Source organism: Helianthus annuus, chromosome 14 (genome assembly GCF_002127325.2).
Source record: "Helianthus annuus cultivar XRQ/B chromosome 14, HanXRQr2.0-SUNRISE, whole genome shotgun sequence".
Classification (NCBI taxonomy): Eukaryota; Viridiplantae; Streptophyta; class Magnoliopsida; order Asterales; family Asteraceae; genus Helianthus; species Helianthus annuus.
In genome coordinates this window covers 146,126,898-146,147,395 of record NC_035446.2, presented here as the reverse complement: position 1 = coordinate 146,147,395, position 20,498 = coordinate 146,126,898, and the positions used below count along the sequence as shown (strand labels likewise).

The window sequence follows — 20,498 nt, the reverse complement described above, 5'->3', positions numbered from 1 at the left end:
TTTATCTGGGTCATTGTCTGAAGATGTTTATATGACTTTGCCTCAGGCTATTATGAAAAAGATAGTTCAAAAGTTTGTAAGTTGGTCAAGTCATTATATGGTCTAAAGCAGGCTTCACGTAAGTGGAATGAAAGGCTTACTAATGTGCAAATTGATATGGGTTTTGTTCAAAGTGTTTGTGATTATTCTATGTTTGTCTTGTGTATTAAAGAAGTGTTTATTGTGCTGTTAGTGTATGTCGACGACATAGTGTTAATGGGAAACAATAAAGTTGAAATTGAAAAGGTAATAAAGAACTTGAGTGATACTTTTAAAATCAAAGATTTAAGTTTGCTTAAATATTTCTTGGGTATAGAGGTGTTATATGCTGATAATTCTGTGTGTTTGACACAAAGGTAATATTGTCTTGAACTCTTAAATGAGTTTGGTTACTTAGGTTGTAAACCTGTTGCTACACCCATTGAACAAAGTTTTTTGGTTACTAATAAGGTAGTCAAAGAGAGTCAACCTTTGTCAAATGTGAATGGTTTTCAAAAGTTGATAGGTAAACTAATTTATCTGTCCTTGACCAGACATGACATTAGTTATGGAGTTCAGTTTTTGAGTCAGTTCATGCATAGTCCATGTCAGTCACATTTGAACATTGCTTTGAGGCTGTTAAGATATCTAAAACAGCCACCTGGTAAAGGTATAGTGTTTTAAAGGACCAATGACATGAATTTATCTGGGTTTGTTGACTCAGATTGGGCTAAGTGTATTGTGACAAGAAAATTTGTCACTTGGTTTGGGATTTTTTTGGGAGATACACTTGTTTCTTGGAAAAGTAAGAAACAAAGTGTAATTTCAAAGTCCACAGGGGAGGTTGAGTATCGAGCCATGTGCTCGGCTACTTTTGAAGTCATGTGGATTTTGAATGTTCTTCAGGAACTTAAGTTAAAACCTGTTTTACTTGTTAAATGTATTGTGATAGCAAGACTGCCATTTCTTTTTCACAAAATCCTGTGTTTCATGAGAGAACGAAACATTTTGAAATAGACTTGCATTTTATGAGAGAAAAAGTTGCAACTGGTGTTGTTGAACCTAAGAAGGTTCACACTGATGATCAGGTTGCGGATATCTTTCCAAAAGGACTGAGTGTTGTATAGCACAATGTTCTTTGTGAAAGATTGGGTATGGTTGACATGTTTGCCACATGAATTAAGGGGGCATGTTGAAAAGGGTTAAATATGTCAATCTCTAATTCTTGTGGCCTTTATAGTTATAGTAATCTTTTCTTTTTATGCACATGTTATATTGTGTAAGGGCTAAAGTGTACTTAGAGTGGTTCACTATGGTCTGCATAGTTAAGCTTACAAGACAAGAGGGGCTGGAGTGTAAGTTCGTAAACTGATGGTATAAAAGAGTGATCTAGGGTTTCTAGCTCATTCTTGCAGTCATTCTTCATCTTGTTCTCTCTTTCATCCGTTAGGGTTTGTTCGTATTGTTAACGTCTTGTTGATCATCTGTTGTGATCATATTGTCTGTATTTCTTTGTTATGGTCAACTGATTATCATCAGCTGATCTGTGTATTGTGTACTGTTTTCTAATCTTACAATCGTAATAAAAGTTTTCTGTCGCGTTTTGTCGCTATTTCCGCTGTTAGATTGTATTCTGTGTTGATATCATACCATTTTACACCATGCAAACCCTTCCCCACATTCAACCTCTTTTTCACATGCAAACCCACCTACACCTCACACGTCACCCTTGCAAACCCTTCCTACGTCACTTACACAATCCTTACAGAAAACTTGTTCTCCCCACCCCACGGCTCCCACTGACCCACAACACACACCTTCTATGACATCCTCCTCTAGCTCATCGGTTTGTCCCGCCAACCCGTCATCTTCCTCTAACTCATCGGCTTGTCGCATCGACCCGTCACCTCCCATACATTCTCAACATTTACCGGCGATCTTGCCTCGTAGAGAGCGAAAACAAAATCCCAAGTATTACAACTCCCATTTTGTCAATTCCACAACCGTTCAACCTATAACTCATGCTCTTGAACCTAACACCTACCTTCAAGCTTCTAAAGATCCTTTATGGCGTAAGGCAATGGACGATGAGTACAACGCCTTGCTTCGAAATCACACATGGGAACTTGTCTCCCCGACTTCACGACAACCCATTGGGTGCAAGTGGGTTTTCCGTATTAAACGACATTCCGATGGTACCATTGACAAGTACAAGGCTTGACTCGTCGCCAAAGGTTTCCTTCAAGAATATGGTAAGGATTACTTTGCACGGTAATTTGCAAGAGGTTTACATGATACAACCAAGGGCGTAGCTTTCAAGGGGCCGTGAGGGGCGCCCGACCCCCCGAACTTTTCGCTCAGTAGTGTCATGTATGTACGTTTCGTGTAGAATTTTTTAGGTATATATGTTTTCGACCCCCCGGTTTTATAAAAAAAAAAATTTACTTATAAAGAATTTTTAGGTTCTGTGACTTCCGACCCCCTGATGGAAATTTTCAAGCTTCGCCAATGGATACAACCTCCTGGTTACGTCCATCCACAACTTCCAAATTACGTGTGCAAACTCAAGAGATATCTTTATGGTCTTAAATAGGCACCACGTGCATGGTATATGGCTCTAACTGCCTTTTTGCTTGAATCGGGTTTTACCGAGTCTCATGCTGATACCACTTGTAAAACTAATCTGAATATCCCAACCCTTGAATTCGTAGCCCTGCTCGAAATTATTGTTAAGACTATTAGTGACACTTTTTATTGCTTTGAACTTGGGAGAATACAATTGAAAAACAAAACAAACAAGGTTTAAATACTAAAACTTTTTGATCTGCAAGCTATCTCTATCTTACAAAACTTAAAAGAGTCCAAATCGCTAACTATTATTATCTAAACAACTTAAACCACTTTTTGAGACACACCTTTGCATATTCTTATTACATCTAAGCTTGATATAAGTTGTGAATGGTAATATATAAGTAATTAAAGCACAAATATACATGTCATCAAAGCCACCTTACTGTTGAATTTTTGTTAAATGCCATTTATACTTTACGTCCTTCTAATAGTATAATATAATGCGTTATAAATTTCGTAATAATTGTTGCGACGTGGTTAGTTTTATCTACGTTTCCATAAGAGTCTCGTTCAAAATCGAACGGGTCAAATGTAATGTTTCTTTTTTGCTTTTTATCGTGATAAACTGAACGTCTGCACAACATCAATACCAATATTCGTTTTTATTGTTGTCTCGACGTTCCAGTATATATTTCATTGAAAACGAAATTGTATTTGCACCTGTATTCGTTTTCACATCTTTTGGTTGCTATAACGAGTGCTTAATTTGTACCGGTACCTTAATAAACGCCAAAAGCCCGCCGCAAAGCGCAAAAATTGGAGGTGCACAAATGGGTTAATTTCCTTAACCGGTTTATGCGGTGAATTTCAATTTTTTTTTTTTTTTTTTGCTTTAACCGGTTATTTTCTGTTAGTTAATCAATCAATCATTTTTATTTTTTTCGGTTTTTTCTTGGTTAGGTTAAAAATTACGAACCAACTGTCATAATTTACCACTAGCTGGAATCCCACTAGATTTTACTATGAAGAAATATTCAGTCAGTAGTTCTACAAAAGCTTTGGGTCACCCACTTCCTTCCGTCTTGTTGATGGCGTCCACGTGGGTCGTTGAAAATTTGACTGATAGATCATAATCAGTAACAGGGCCTCATTCCACTCCATTCAATTCAATTTGAAATTTCAAGCCGGTAACCGAGCAATCTGCGGTTATTAAAGCCAATTTGTACTTTAAATTTGATGTGGGACATCATTAATTCTCAAAAAAGCAAAGGTAAAAGATGGAATGTTCGATTAAACAAACAAAAAAGCACCCTCTTGCTATACGGATCCATGCTTTCTCGATTATTGCACACAACCTGTTCGACAAAATGTCTCAACCATCATTAACCTTGTCTTTATGTCTAGTTTTATTCACCTTAAAGTTATACTGGTACTCTCCCCATATATTATGGCACCAAATCTGGATATTAGTTATACAAACCATACAATTGGTAACCAAGATCAGTGTAGGGTGGTATGTTACATACAAATGGTTAAAAGCATACTCATGGTGGGGTCATTTGTGGTTTTAGTAAACAGTTACAAGACTCAAAAAGTAGGAATCTTGAAAGCAATCTGGTTTATTCTTCATTCTGCTTTAATTGTCATCTTTTTCTTTAATTATATAGTTTATATGATACATGGGACCAATTGGTATCTGGTGAGATGGTTGTTGTTGGATGATAATGGGTTGTCCTGTGGCACTCAAAGATTACCTTTTTATTGGGGCAGAAAATAGCATTGAAAGAGACATAATTATCACTTTTTTTTGTGTGTTTATAATCAAGCAATGGTCCAAAAGATGGCCTAATTTGACTCGGTTTCTTGCTTATATATCTCCTGCCGGCTATCGTTTCTGGGTCCGTTTGAATTTGATTTGGGATAAGACAAGAGGCATGGTTATGTATAACAAGTTCTTGATATTTTGAATTTGGGTAAACGGATCATTCATGGTTCCTGCAGGGAAACCTTTGGGATTCTATAATGAAGGCAATGACTGGTAAATTACTAAATTATTTCTGTTATTATTATTATTATTTTTTTTTTCAAATTTGCTTTTATAATACTTGATTTATATATGTATCTTGTTTCAGGTTTTGTAATGCAGGTCTGCCAAGTGATCTCACTATTGTCATAGATGAAGTAAACTTCCATCTGCACAAGGTAATGTTTTTATTAACTTGTAAACAAGAAAATTCAATTGAATTTGTGTTATATATATATATATATATATATATATATATATATATCTTTGTCCTATATATATATATATATGTCATAATTCTGTAATTGCGTATTTGATATTTCTCCAGTTTCCTCTACTATCAAGATCAGGGAAAATAGAAAAGTTGATCAAAGAAACTCAAAATAATGATAACGATAACGATAAAGATAAAGGAACTTGCTTCATTACTTTAAACGAAATTCCTGGTGGTGCTGATGGATTTCTGGTGGCGGTTAAATTCTGTTACGGCGTTCCTGTGGAACTTACTCCGAGAAATATTGTCATGGTGTATTGTCTCGCAGACTATCTTGAAATGATCGATGTGTATGGAGACGATAACTTATTCTCCAAGGCAGAGAATTACTTCCACAAGAATGTACTAAAAAACTGGAAAGATTGTATGGTGGCTCTTCAAAACTGTGAGACTTTCGCAACAAAAGCTGATGATCTGAAAATAATATGTAAATGCTTGAATGCCATGTCAACAATGGTTTGTACGGATTCGAGTTTGTTTGGATGGCCAATGATGATGTATGGTCGGTTACAAAGCCCTGGTGGTAGCATTTTGTGGAATGGGATTGATACCGGTGCGAGAATCCAAAGCCCGGAATCTGATTGGTGGTTTGACGATGCGTCGTGTCTTGGTGTTGCTTTATTTGAGAGGTTTGTAAAAACGTTGGAAGCTAGAGGTATTCCGCCTGAGAAACTAACAGGTACCGTAACTGATAATTTCCCTTGTAAGTCTCTTTTTCTTTCCCTAACAATGCTTCCTCGATGGGTCGGTTCGGGTTACACAAAATATTTTTGTCCGAAAAAATAGATTCTTATTAAATTTTTTTATGTCAGAATACCATAAATTTAATAATTATTTCAAAAGTGATCTAATATATTTGAATAAAATTAGGAGGTTTTATGCTTTAAATATACATTTTGGCAAACTTTCAACCCATTTCCATTTGAACATTTTTTCTTCGATTTAGGGGCGGCAAAGTGGGTGGGTCTAAGGGGTATGGAAATGGGTCAAAACGGGTAAATTTTGCTATTAATCAAAATGGGGTGGTCGGGTTGACCCGAATCACTTTTGTGCAAAGAAAGTTAAAATTCTCATGCATAGTTAATTTGTCATATATGATTACAAAAATTACATTATTTCAATACTAATCTCATTTTATAAGTAAAATGATTTAGGATGTTTTATGTATTATAATTACACATTAGCCGAACTTCTACTCTTTTGACCGGTTTCTTTTCAAGCTATTTTCTTAATTTTAGAGTAAAGTACACGGATAGTCCCTGTGGTTTTCCAAAATTTTGGATTTGGTCCCTAACTTTCCAAAAGTACACATATGGTCCCTGTGGTTTGCACTTTGTAACGCATTTAGTCTCCAGTCAACAAATCTAAAGTTTTCAGGAGGTCCAAGTTAGGGACTAAATATGTTAAAAAGTGCAAACCACAGGAACTTTCCGTGTACTTTACTCTTAATTTTATTTGTTTAACCCCTTAGAGATAAAACATAACATGATTCTATTGTTTATTAGGACGTGGGTCGAAAGTCGAAACCGAGGGTGCACCGTGGATTTGTTATCAACAACTTCTTGGCCCTCAAGCTTGTTGATATAAATTAATTTTATCGCCATTTCCGTCCCTATTTTGCAGGAGCTATTATGTACTATTGCGGAAAACATCTTCATGGTTTAGGCAGATGGCAAGGCGCGCAAATTACAAAAACTAAATCAATAGCAAACTTTAGCACAAAAAGTGACACAATAGATCAAAGATTTCTACTAGAAACCATCGTAGAACTTCTCCCACAAACAAAGGGCAAGTCTATATGTCGTTTCTTGTTGGGACTTTTACGTGTCGGTTTAATATTAGGCGTTGACGCTAAATGTCAAGATTCGCTTGAAAGGAGGATAGGCATGCAGTTGGATCTCGCTACGCTAGATGGCCTAATGATTCCTAGTTATTCTGATTCTGATACATTATATAACACCGAATGTGTTGAAAGGATTATTAGTTATTATTTAACTTCTGAAGAAACGGGTAGTACACTATCTTCGTCGTTAATTCCTTCGAGTAATGTTTCTAAGCTTGTAGATAGTTATATGGCGGAGATTGCATCAGATGTGAACTTGAAACCTGAGAAGCTGCATTCACTCGCACAGGCTCTTCCGGAATCTTCTAGATCTTTAAGCGATGGATTATACCGAGCTGTGGATATATATTTTGAGGTATATTCTTGTACTCTCCCATCATCATATATACTAAAAGGGTTGATTTGTTTTATGATATGAATAATGCAGGCTCATCCATGGTTGCCTGAGAAAGAAAAAGAACAACTCTGCCACATCATCGACTGCAAGAAACTATCTATTGATGCTTGTGCTCACGTTTCTCAAAACAATCGCCTCCCACTTAGATTTGTCCTCCAAGTGTTGTTTTTCGAGCAGTTTCATATGAAAACAGCGCTATCGGACTGCCTTAACATGCTGAATAGCGAAAATACCCCCACAGGTCCAATGGCCGTTGTTCCACATGATTCTGCCATGGCTAGCCAAATAGACGGGTGGGTGAGTTTGGTTCGTGAAAACCAGGGACTAAGAGTAGACATGGAAAGAATGATGGCTCGAGTGCATGAACTTGAAGAGGAGTTGGGTAAAATGAGACTAGAGCTTAAAAGGTTGAGTTGAAACCTAGTTTCTTTAAAACTAAGATGGTCTTTGTGTTATCTTGAAAAATAATTTAAGTAGTACTGTTGTACGGGTACCAAGAAAATCCATTCAAGAAACATTATTGGTCTTGTATGGATTTTCTTGATTCCTTATACATTGTTTTCGATCAACAAACGGGACTCCAATGTCCGTAATGTAAGAGAAGACTACTTTCAACTCTATTTCATATATTCATATTACCTTGGCTTATCCGTGTATACTGTATAGTAGATATCAAAGCATCATTCTTTATGGTTAAATCTTATGAATTTATTCAGTTTTTTTATTGTTTATATAATAATTTCAAATAGTATATATTTAAAATCATGGGGTTGCGTTTACCTGATTGTTTGTAATTTGTTGTTTTGGTATTTTATAAAGAGTTGAGATCTTGTATATAGAAAAAAAAAACGGTTGCTCCTAGTAGAATTACATTTTACTTATGATCAGAAAGATGTCACAGGCGGACCGTGCATCAACAATAAACCTTAAAATTTAGAGTAAACTATACGGATAGTCTCTGTGGTTAACCAAAATTTTGGATTTGGTCCTTAGTTTTTTAAAAGTATACAAATCGTCTCTGTGATTTGCACTTTGTAACGCATTTAGTCCCTAACTTTTTCAAAAATACATGGATGGTCCCTATGTTTTGCATTTGCATTTAATCCTTTACTTGGACCTGCTAAAACCTTTTCATTTGTTAGTTGGAGACTAAATACATTACAAAGACCAAATTCAATATTTTGATTAACCATATGGACCGCAAATCATAATTCAGAATTTGTCCTCTGAGTCCAGCCCAGTTATCAGCCCTAAGAAGGCCCAGTTAATTTGCAAATCATAATTAAGAGTTCATTGTCTGTAGCGCCGAACAAGACGTGAAGACGACAGAATCGTCTGATTCAGTTTGAAATACTACTAATATAATTGTGGCCTGGCTTTCACCGTTGATCTTTTTGTTTATAATCGTGTGCGAATCAAACTTCGACTCCGATCTTTATCAAACTAAAAATCAAAAAATATCTTTTCCAATCTCGCATTATTCCATAAACCTCTGCACAATCACACCACCGTTTCCGGTCACATTTCCGGTGACAATGGCTCTTTCTCTACAAGCTTTCGTCGTTATGAAACTCAACGATTCATCACCACGAAACCAATTAACGATCAACTTCAAACACAAGGTATCTATTTTCCTACACACTCCTATTTCCAGAAACCCTAGCTCTTGCAGAAGCATGCATAAATCTGATAACCTGGCGACCGTTACACCGGTTTTCGATTCAAATCCTGATCAAGAAAGTGACGATGAAGATGAAGATGACGGTAACGGAAACTTTCCGCCTGGTAACGGCGGAGACGGCGGCGGCGGAGGAAGTGGTGGTGGTGGGGGGAGTGGTGGCGGTGGTGATGAGGATGAGCATGATGAGAAGGAGTTTGGACCGTTGATGATGTTTGAGGAAGTCATGAAGGTGGCTGAATCTAACGGTGTTAATCTTCCGGATGATATGTTACAGGCTGCTAAAGTTACTGGACTTCGAAAACTTATTCTTACGCGGTATTTGGATTTACAGGTATTAGTTTTAACTTTTTCACTGTTTTTGTTAAAGTTTATAAAATTATTCCATTTCGTTTAGTTTAGTGTTAATTTTACGTTTATTGGCAATTTGATATTAGAAATCAGGTTGGGCTTTAGGTTTCTTGACTAGGACTTTTGCGATGCTGCGTAACCGATTGCTTGCTGATCCGTCGTTTATGTTTAAAATTGGGACCGAGGTTTGTTGTTTGTTCGCCTTTTTTTTTTTCTTTGTTTTGTGTTTTGAGTATCTGCATGCGGTAATTGGTTAAAGCTATGATGCAGATAGTGATTGATTCTTGTTGTGCGACGTTTGCCGAAGTGCAAAAAAGAGGGAAGGATTTTTGGAATGAGTTTGAGTTGTATGCGGCGGATCTTTTGGTAGGTATAGTGGTTGATGTGGCGTTAGTTGGTATGTTGGCGCCTTATGCGCGTATCGGAAAGCAGTCGGTGGCAAGTGGTGGTTTGTTTAGCGGTTTGAGGAACTCTGTTGCAGCTCTTCCAAGCAGGTTATTATCATGCTTTAGAATATTGATGAAAAGCGATACTAATTGTAGCTTGATGCTGATTTTTTTATTGAATTTTTGAACTTTATTGGTTGTGTATAGTGTGTTTGAGTTTGAGAGACCCGGATGTAGATTTTCAGCACAACAACGACTCGCCACGTATTTTTACAAGGTATACATACGGATGACTCTAATTGTTCGTATGAATACCCTTAAACTGGTTTTAGTGATAACTCGTGTTTTGGTTGGTATGGGTTCAGGGTCTTCTGTATGGTTCGATTGGATTTGGTTGCGGTCTTATTGGCCAAGGGATTGCGAATATGATTATGAATGCCAAACGGTATGCAATCTCATTACACTTTCTTTGTCAAATAAGAATATCATTGTTGTAATAAGGAAGTATTCGATAAATAATCAAGTACCTAAAAGACCCCTATATGACAATTTCAGGAGAATGCATACGTCAGAAGGTGATGTTAAGGTGCCTCCTTTGATGCAAAGTGCTGTTCTTTGGGGTATGTTTTGTGATTTGGATTTGTAGTTAAATCATTAATGGGAGCAACCTAAGTAATGCTATGTTTAATTGATATGCAGGTGTTTTCCTTGCGGTGTCTGCAAATACGCGTTACCAAATCGTCAATGGGATGGAAAGCTTGGTGGAAGCTTCTCCTTTGGCAAAACAGGTCCCTGTAGTAGCAATGGCGTTTACAGTTGGGGTCCGTTTCGCAAATAACATCTATGGTGGGATGCAGTTTGTAGACTGGGCTAGATGGAGTGGGGTGCAGTAATTACTAATAACAGCCCCCAAGCATTTCTATTTCTTTTTAAATTTAGAATTTGGATCTTTGGCAATTGGCAGGCACTTGCAGCCTCAAATTTATTAGCCAGCCTCCTCTTTGGCAGGCTGCTTCTTTTTTCTTAGATAATAATAATAATCAGAAATCTTTTTATATATCGTCTTGCGGTGTTTGTTCATGCCCTTGTAGTCTGGTGGCATTGGTGATTGTCTCCCGTAAAAGTGTAGGTTCAAAATATGCATGTGCAAGTCGATCAGGTTGTACTTCGGTGTAAAAAGTGTTGCTAAAAACTATCATATCGTCGGTATTTGCTTTATTGATACAACCCAATAGAAAAACTTAGACTTTTGCAAATTCAAATTTTATTATTGATACAACCCAATAAATAAACTACAAGAAAAAAAAAAACTTAGAAAGACTTTTGCAATTTCAAATTTTATATTCTCAAGGAGCCTATAAGAAGTAGCAAAAAGAGGTATATCATTCAGTTTTAATGTTCATATCATTATACTCGGTAAATCCTACCAATAGCAAAGCGAAGGTAGAGTGAGAATGGTAAGATGTAGACAATCTTACCTCTACATGTAGGAATAGAGAGACTGCTTTTAGTGAGAGCCTCGGCTCGATAGTAGTTAAATGTTCATATATGATTATTAAATCATATCTATGTATACAAGAGAAGAAGTAAATACATAAGAATGAAAATACATGAGTAAACTTAAAGTGAATGGTAAAACGTTCATTGAGATACTTAATTTAGGAACTTAAACTACAATAAAGCTAAATCATTACAATGTAAGAAAGGGTGTCTCGTTTCTTTTCGGATTAAAATATCAAGAAGCTATTCGACGAGCCTACATGCTTTTCTTCTTACTTTCTATTTGTCAAAGTCTTATTTATTCATTTCACGTTAATGAAAAGTATACAAATTATATTTTATTTTACAAATAATAATGGTATCTGACCTCAATGAACAAACAACATGGTGATTAGGTGATGAGCTTCACAACCAAGAGGTTGGGAGATCAAATCTTTTAGCCAAAGCACCAGTTCCTTAATATTATGAAGACGATGGATTGTTGTAGTTCATAAATCATAAACCAATTATGTCTTTAACATATCTTATATCGTTGAAAGAAACACATGGGTATGTCTTAGCTTGTATTGATGCTACAATAGACTCATCCATTTAGGCGAAAACATAGAAGTAATTTTAAAAATGTAAAAAGATGATGACTTTAACAATTACTTGCCATGTATATATGAAAATAGGACATAAGATAGCAAATGTCATTGGAGATTCTAAAATTCGGTCGAAAAGAAAGTTGTGGTTGCTCACATGGTAGAAATAGGACGTAAGATGGCAGGTAGTCCGAAAAAACATTTATTGATTGAAATCATGACAAAAGACATCTGTTGATCGCAATCATGAACCTTTCTGGGTCTCTCGTAACAAGTTACACCCCTCATGGTATGTAAAACTACAACCACAAGAACCCGACTTTGTTTGGCGCCTAATGAGATTTGGTCACCTAGTCAATGACACCACTTTTTCATCATACCTTGATGTTTCATATGGGCCATATTCGCAAATGATGTTAGGCCTACGAGTTTTTCTAGGTGGACTTTTCAAAGACAATTTGTCGCAATTTTGAATCATAAAGAATATATAAAGTCATGTTTTCCAGTGGGTAATCTAAAAGCTTGAATTCCCTTCACTCTTCACGCTATAGTTGTTTTATCGCTTTGTGCACTAGAAGAAGAAAAACACCATGGAATATACAATAGACTAGGGATTTCAAAGGCGGGGTAAATTGTGTCTGTACATGATGATCAATGCAATCTTACTCTAACCAAATTATACTTCTATCTTTTTCATCATCAACCTTTCGTTATTATTTTTAGGGTAATTGTATATGCACACTAGGAATGTATCAACCACACACCACTGACACATCACACACGCAGTATGGGTTGTACAAGTCGTATAACTTTCTATCTTTTTTTATACGAGTCATATAAGCTGGTGTTCACTCAAATCATATAGGTTGTACGATGTGTTAGATTGACACACAAGTAGCTAATGTAACAATGCACTCCACTTACGAAGGCCACATGACTCATATGACTCTTTTTCATCGCATATATGACCCGTATATGGATTGTGGTGGTGTATGTATGATAACACCATGTTTTTATACTAGTCTTGTTACACACACACACACACATATATATATATTGAGGTCGGTAATTGTACAAATTGCCTTAATGTACGATGCGTACGAGATACAGTATCAACGTGCAATTTTCGTATTGAACATGCGATTTTGTTTTTTTTTACATGCGAGATTTTCTTTACTGGGTTTATAACGTGCGAATTTGCAATAGGGTACGTACCATAAGTTTTATATCATTAAAGGGTTGAAAACATTACTATTAACCTTTTGTAAATATTTTAGGTAAGCTGAAAGTCGCATGTCACACACAGGCTAACTGACGGCTCGTCCCAAGTTTTACCAGGTCCACCTTCTTCCTTCCTTTCTTCTTTCTTGTTTCTCTCTCTAGATCACAAACAAACCAAACACTGTTTGCTTCCTGATTCCGTCATTTCATTCCACGCGGACTGCATTTCCTGATCCAACTGGATTCGGATCCACTATCAAACCGCCTGATTCTACTCACACAATCACTCTTCACTTGGATCTGATCTCCCTTCACCGAATATGGCGTTGTCCGGCATGAGAGGTCTCTCCGTCTTCATCTCCGAAATTCGTAACTGCCAGAACAAAGAGCAAGAACGTCTTCGTGTTGATAAAGAGCTCGGCAATATCCGCACTCGTTTCAAAAACGAAAAGGTCACTTTCCTCTTTTAAATGATATATGCTCAAAGTTTTTGATATTTGCATTTAGGTTAACTTCTAGTGTAACTGAAATTGTGTGAATTAGTTTAAGTTAAAGGTTAAGTGAAGTGAATTTTGCAAGTTAGGTTAGGTTTAGGTTGATTGAGGGAAATTTTGCATTTGTAATTGAACTGAATTGACCTAAAAAGGTTGAGTCAACGTAACTGAGCGATTCAGAATGCTTAATTCTTAGTAGAATTAGTGTGTATGTGAGATGAGGATTTTTGAAATAAGATAGTTGATTAGTGTGACATGACATGAATTGAAATTTGAAAATCAGTTGTGTTTACGTAGCTGAGATGATTTACTCATGTTTACTGCACTCATTTTGGATGCATTAAGATCTGGGAGGTGTAAAACCACTCTTTACATTTCTCACTGGATCTATGCAGTTAATATCGCCAGTCTTCTGGTGTGATATCGGTGCAAAATACGGTCAGAATATTGCTACCGGTATTATCGGCGATATTGACCGATATTGGTCTGATATATCATCAATTTTCCTGATATCGGTACTTTTCTTCTTAGTTCTACCATTCGTCTTTATTCTTATTGCTGCTATTAGTGTTTTAAGTCTTAAATGTTAGTGTTAAATGTTAATGTTTTAAGTCTTAATTGTTAGGGTTAAATTTTAGTGTTTTAAGTCTTAATCAGTTCCTACTTGCTATTGTTAGTGTTTTGCAAGTTGCAAAAGGTTAATTTGTTAATCTTTGGAGTGTACTGAATTGTTAGTGTTAAATTGCTATATATATAAATTCTGCTTGATGTTAAAACTTAAAATTACCGATATCACACCGTGATTACCGATATCTCAAATATCGGTCCTTGACTGATATCCGATTTTTTGCCACATTAACTGCTTAGCACTGGATGAGTTCCTGACTTGGAGAATGTTTCTGCATTTGCTCTTTGGCCGTTCAGATTACCTGTACAATATCAGCATTTTTCATGCGTTAATGAATTCTGCATTTGTTCTTCTCACAGGGGTTAACACCATACGAGAAGAAGAAATATGTCTGGAAAATGCTTTACATATTTATGCTGGGATATGATGTGGATTTTGGGCATATGGAAGCTGTTTCTTTAATATCTGCACCAAAATACCCAGAAAAGCAGGTACACAAAAATACATTTAATATATTTCTTAATTTTCCGGTTCACATGATGTATGCTGCAAAGTTGTTTTTGATTTCCTTGTTGCGAACTGGGGATTTTATTTTTGTATGACGTGACTTCTGCAGGTTGGGTATTTAGTGACATCTTGCTTGCTCAATGAGAATCATGACTTTTTAAGATTAGCAATCAATACAGTTCGTAATGATATTATTGGCCGCAACGAAACGTTTCAGTGTTTGGCATTAACACTGGTATGGATTTAGAAGTATAATTTAACGTTAAATCAGATCTTTATTTATTTATTTATCATTATTATAACTATACAAACTTCTTTTTCATAACTTACAGGTTGGGAATATAGGTGGTAGAGAATTTGCTGAATCGCTAGCACCTGATGTTCAAAAGTTACTTGTAAGTCTACACCAGTTTTGGAACTTTACTGTTTATAAATGAAAATGATGTTATCATATTATCATTATTACTCTGTACGATTGTACCTCAGATCTCAAGTAGTTGCAGACCACTGGTGAAAAAGAAGGCTGCACTTTGTCTCCTTCGGCTTGTTAGAAAAAACCCTGATGTTGTCAATGTTGATGGCTGGTAATCTTTTATATTTTTAATCAGATACATTGTTTTAAAAATATCTCTTTAGTTCTCTCTGTGATTGTAGTTTTTGGTAATTTTACAGGTCAGACCGAATGGCACAATTATTAGATGAGCGCAATGTTGGCGTTTTAACATCATCGATGAGCCTGTTTGTTTCTTTAGTGTCTAATAACCATGAAGCGTACTGGAGTTGTTTACCAAAATGTGTTAAAGTATTGGAAAGACTTGCTAGAAATCAAGATGTACCTCAAGAATATACATATTATGGTATTCCTTCACCCTGGCTTCAGGTTCGTGTTTTTTTTCTTTAGAACTCTCTTTCACGGGTCAGACAGTTATTAAGGTATATCTCTCAAACAATGGTATTTGTTATTTGCAGGTGAAAACACTGAGGGCCCTTCAATATTTCCCAACAATTGAAGATCCAAACACAAGAAGAGCATTGTTTGAGGTTCTACAACGAGTACTCATGGGAACAGATGTTGTGAAAAATGTTAATAAGAACAACGCATCTCACGCTGTCTTATTTGAAGCTCTTGCTCTAGTAATGCATCTTGATGCCGAAAAAGAGATGATGTCACAATGTGTAGCTTTGCTTGGGAAATTTATCGCCGTTCGTGAGCCGAATATCCGCTATCTTGGTCTAGTAAGTAGTTAAAATAAATAAATAAATAGCAAAATAAATGCATTGATTAGTGATTACTAACATTTGAAGCTTTTCATCTTCTCGCTTTATTCTGATGGCGTTATTTTGCCAAATTGGTACATGCAGGAGAATATGACTCGAATGCTGATGGTTACAGATGTTCAGGACATTATTAAGAGACATCAAGCTCAAATTATTACCTCACTGAAAGATCCTGACATCAGGTTAGAGTTAGACCGCTCTTAATAGAATCTATCTTTTCCTTTTTATATGTGCCATCTTTGTATTAGCTAATAATATCACCATTTGCTTTATAAGATTTATATTTTCGTATTGACTTTCTTGAATACAGCATACGGAGACGTGCGCTGGATCTACTTTATGCTATGTGTGATACTTCAAATGCTAAAGACATTGTTGAAGAATTATTACAGGTATACAGTTGCTAGATATAACAAATTTAGAAATGTGTTCGAATGCTAATTTAACATGCCGCTAACGACATCTATTTTCAGTATCTCGGAACAGCAGAATTCGCAATGCGTGAAGAGCTGGCACTAAAAGCTGCTATTCTTGCAGAGAAATTTGCCCCTGATTTATCATGGTATGAGACTATGATCTTTCATTTTGTTTTAATAATATAAATCTAAAATTGTGATTCTGGAACCAAATTATATATTATTTTGTTCAGGTATGTGGATGTTATTCTTCAGTTGATTGACAAAGCAGGAGACTTTGTCAGTGATGATATTTGGTTTCGTGTCGTGCAATTTGTAACTAACAATGAAGACCTCCAGGTAACTTGTTTTAACTCGTTTAATTTATTTTATAATTTTCGTGTTGTGGCTGTTTTATTAAGATTCATAGGACTCACCGACTCACACTTGTATACTTCATCAGCCTTATGCAGCCTTGAAAGCTAGAGAGTATCTCGATAAGCCTGCAATACACGAGACAATGATGAAGGTAACTTTTATTCTTATGTAAATTACTTTAACAAAGTTGATTAATATTATTTTGATATGGAACAAATTAAAATTAAACAGGTTAGTGCGTATCTGCTTGGAGAATACAGCCACCTTTTGGCCAGAAGACCCGGGTGTAGTCCAAAGGAAATATTCGGCATCATACACGAGAAGCTTCCTACCGTCTCGTGCGTATAACTTTGCCTTTTATTTTTACTTGCTTTTACCATCTTGCTTCATAATCTAAGACCGCGTATTTGTTCAGGACACCTACGATTTCCATTCTTCTCTCAACGTATGCAAAAATTTTAATGCACTCACAACCACCAGATCCGGAACTGCAAAATCAGATTTGGGCAATATTCAGCAAGTTAGTTTAGTCATATACGGTTATTATTGGTTGGAGGTAGAGGTACACCTATTGTTTAATATAAACTTAAATAAAAATGTGCGCTTATTCACATTTACAGATATGAAACGAGCATTGATGCTGAGATACAACAACGAGCTGTCGAGTATTTTACATTGAGTAAGAAAGGTGCAGCCCTGATGGATATATTAGCAGAAATGCCCAAGTTCCCTGAGCGTGAGGTATATGTTTATATCTATATATAATATCAGTGTCCATATTAATACACACATACTCATGATGATTGTTGACTTTGATACCCTTTGGAAGTCATCATTGATTAAAAAAGCCGAAGACACTGAAGCTGACACAGCAGAGCTAAGTGCTATCAAGTCGCGGGCCCAACAGCAGGCTTCTAATGCCCTGGTGGTGACAGGTCAGCAGCCTACAAATGAACCGCTACAAGTGACCCAACTTGGAATGGTCAAGATCCCTAGCATCAACATGGTAATATTAATCTACATTTAGCACTTCACATTCCGATATCAATCATTTCATGTTTATCTACAATTTGAGTATGTTACAGGAAAATAATCACGTGGACCAAGAAGTGGCCCAAACGAATGGGATTACGGGTGACGTTGAGCCACAAAATGCTGATATTCTTGGAGATCTTTTAAGCCCACTGGCTATTGAAGGCCCACCAGGTGTTTCTGGGACCGAAACCCTAAGTGAAGATGGTGCATTAGCTCTTGCACCTGTTGGAGAGCAGGAAAATGCTATCAAGGTACTGTTTTTTAAAATCTTTTTTTTGCATATATATTTATAGGCTTGTAAACGAACCAAACATTTAGTGAACAGTTCGTGACCCGTTCAGTGGGAAGTTCATTTATGTTCGATCATTTAATAAACGAACGGACACGAACACAATTTTTTGTTCATATAATTAAACGAACGAACATGTACAAATATCCCGTTCGTGAACGTTCGTTTGTGTTTGTTCGTTTATATTTGTTCATTTGTTTACGTTCGTTTAAATATTCATTCAAAACTTTTATCACGTGTATTAATTTGAAATCATATGATTTTTGTATTTTAAAACCTTTGGTCTAGGTATATCTGTTTCATTTTGAAATGTTTGATGTAACTATGATGCTATTTTAGACTTTAGTCTAGATATTCATGTTTCTTTTAAGTCGTGTTAGGTTTATGTTTGTTCATTTATGTTTGTGAACCATTCGTTTATAATATTAACGAATAAACATAAACGAACACGAACGCATTCACTTTCTTAACGAACAAACACAAACAAAAAAATTCGTTCATTTAAGTGTTCATGTTCGTTCATTTGTTTGGTTAAAATTAAACGTACGGACTTGAAGAAGCCCCGTCTGTGTTCGTTGGGTTCTTTTACAAGCCTAATTATTTATGCTATCTTTTTTGTTTTTGAGTTATTTTAGTTCTAACTTTGCGTCGACAACCTTGCAGCCGATAGTAGATATCGTAGAAAGATTCCATGCCTTATGTGTCAATGATAGTGGAGTTCTATATGAGGATCCTTATGTCCAGGTACTCATTTAATATATATCAAGTAATATATATCACATAAATATTCTTCTCGTTTAATATTATTGTTATTATCACAGATTGGTATCAAAGCAGAGTGGCGAGGTCATCAAGGCCGACTCGTTCTCTTCTTGGGGAACAAAACGACTTCTTCACTTGATGCGGTTCAAGCGGTGATTCTGCCGCCATCCCATATGAAGTTGGAGCTTTCATCGGTACCTGAAATTATTCCTCCACGGTCACAGGTCAGACACTGTTAATCTACTTATCAAATAATTAAATAATAAATCGTGGTTCTTAGGTTAAAGTTATATTTTTTTTTAACTTTTTTTAGGTTCAATGTCCACTTGAAGTGGTAAATCTTCGCCCGAGTAGGGATGTTGCGGTTCTTGATTTCTCATACAAGTTTGGAACCAACTTGGTACATAGTTACATACCCTCCGTTTTGTATCCTGTGTTTTGACAACATATCCACATCAGCGATATTGAATTTTGACTTTTGGTATCTCACACAGGTTGATAATAAGCTTCGCATTCCTGCAGTCTTGAACAAGTTTTTTCAGCCGATAACGTTATCTGCAGAGGAGTTTTTCCCACAGTGGAGATCACTTGCTGCACCTCCTTTGAAACTTCAAGAAGTGGTTTGTATAATATTTGTTGAACTCATATCTTCCTTTTTAACATTTAACATCACTAGGAGTATATTGCAAATTTGTAAAAAAATGTATAAAATTGAACAGGTTAGAGGCGTAAGACCGATGTCCTTGGGAGAAATGGCAAATTTATTGAACAGTTTGAGGCTTATTGTTTCCCCTGGACTGGTAATTTCTTTTATAATTGTAAAGATTTAAGAATATTTATTTTTTATAAAAAGTAACTGAGGCAACCTGGTATACCGTATATATTATTTTCAGGATCCAAATGCAAATAATTTAGTTGCAAGCACAACCTTCTATTCCGAAAGTACACGGTCCATGTTATGTCTGGTAAGTTTAAATAATAAATTATATAATTAATTAAATGGTTTCCTCCCTTTTGTTTTAAATTCCACGGTTTAATAATGATGACATTAACATCTTTGTTTAATGATTTCTCAGGTACGAATAGAAACTGATCCAGCCGACAGAACCCAATTACGCATGACAGTGGCATCAGGGGACCCCACACTAACATTGGAGTATGTTTTCGGTTTTAAATTTCATATCAAAAGGAATAATACACTATATTATATTAGCATGTGCAGAGTTTGATAATATCTGGTTTAATATCCACATAGGTTGAAGGAATTCATCAAGGAACAATTAATTAGCATCCCCACAGCCTCTAAACCGCCCGTGCCTCAACAACCTCAACCAACTACTCAACCGATTTCATCGTCAGATCCTGGTGCTTTACTTGCTGGCTTGCTTTGAAAAGCCTTCAAAATAATATCTTCGAATACATGTCCATGGACACAAAAAGGGAAAAAAAGTTGTAGAATTGTTATTGCCATGACATATTGCAAGAGTTGTAGCTCTGTTGGGATGGCGGGGCGGGAACATTTTGAATATTTTTTTGTTGAAAAGTTAAGAGATTGTATCTTGGTAGGTCGGGTTCGGTTATTTTGCTCATTCTTGGTGAGGGGGTTTACTTTGGGTTTTAAATTCTTTGAAACATTTACATCGTCTATAGGAGGTTGCGGGATGGTGTAATATGGGATAGAAGTGAAGTTGTATGTAAGCTTATTTGTTTTGTTTGGCAGTGCACATATATACATACATATGTAATTTTTATTGACATTTTTGGATAAGAGATTCCATGTTTTTCTCATGTAAAAAACTATCAAATTTCATATTGCATGTGCCATGTCACTTTATTTGAATATCAGTGTTGCAATATTGACTGCAGAGAATAAATGTGATTATGTG

At 36.0% G+C, this 20,498-nt stretch overlaps 3 protein-coding genes across 3 annotated transcripts; all 3 read left to right on the top strand.

Moving 5' to 3' along the window:
* Window positions 1-3,709: 3,709 nt before the first annotated feature.
* On the top strand, window positions 3,710-7,774 carry LOC110904208 (BTB/POZ domain-containing protein At3g44820). Its single transcript, XM_022150036.2, has 5 exons — window positions 3,710-4,627; window positions 4,722-4,791; window positions 4,941-5,565; window positions 6,510-7,084; window positions 7,157-7,774. The coding sequence occupies exons 1-5, from the start codon at window positions 4,578-4,580 to the stop codon at window positions 7,541-7,543; spliced, it is 1,707 nt and encodes a 568-aa protein (XP_022005728.1). The 5' UTR covers window positions 3,710-4,577; the 3' UTR covers window positions 7,544-7,774.
* A 663-nt stretch (window positions 7,775-8,437) lies between these two features.
* Window positions 8,438-10,600, top strand: LOC110904209 (protein RETICULATA-RELATED 1, chloroplastic). Its single transcript, XM_022150037.2, has 7 exons — window positions 8,438-9,138; window positions 9,242-9,340; window positions 9,426-9,649; window positions 9,749-9,818; window positions 9,907-9,986; window positions 10,097-10,161; window positions 10,241-10,600. Exons 1-7 carry the CDS (start codon window positions 8,662-8,664, stop codon window positions 10,432-10,434), a joined length of 1,209 nt encoding a protein of 402 aa, XP_022005729.1. The 5' UTR covers window positions 8,438-8,661; the 3' UTR covers window positions 10,435-10,600.
* Window positions 10,601-12,924: 2,324 nt separating this feature from the next.
* LOC110904210 (AP-2 complex subunit alpha-2) lies at window positions 12,925-20,422 on the top strand. Its single transcript, XM_022150038.2, has 25 exons — window positions 12,925-13,298; window positions 14,328-14,459; window positions 14,585-14,710; window positions 14,808-14,870; window positions 14,962-15,059; window positions 15,148-15,355; window positions 15,445-15,711; window positions 15,838-15,935; window positions 16,064-16,145; window positions 16,227-16,315; window positions 16,403-16,508; window positions 16,612-16,677; window positions 16,758-16,864; window positions 16,942-17,046; window positions 17,147-17,267; window positions 17,356-17,532; window positions 17,612-17,812; window positions 18,514-18,594; window positions 18,672-18,836; window positions 18,926-19,012; window positions 19,107-19,232; window positions 19,332-19,412; window positions 19,506-19,577; window positions 19,689-19,768; window positions 19,868-20,422. Exons 1-25 carry the CDS (start codon window positions 13,167-13,169, stop codon window positions 20,001-20,003), a joined length of 3,006 nt encoding a protein of 1,001 aa, XP_022005730.1. The 5' UTR covers window positions 12,925-13,166; the 3' UTR covers window positions 20,004-20,422.
* Window positions 20,423-20,498: the final 76 nt, after the last annotated feature.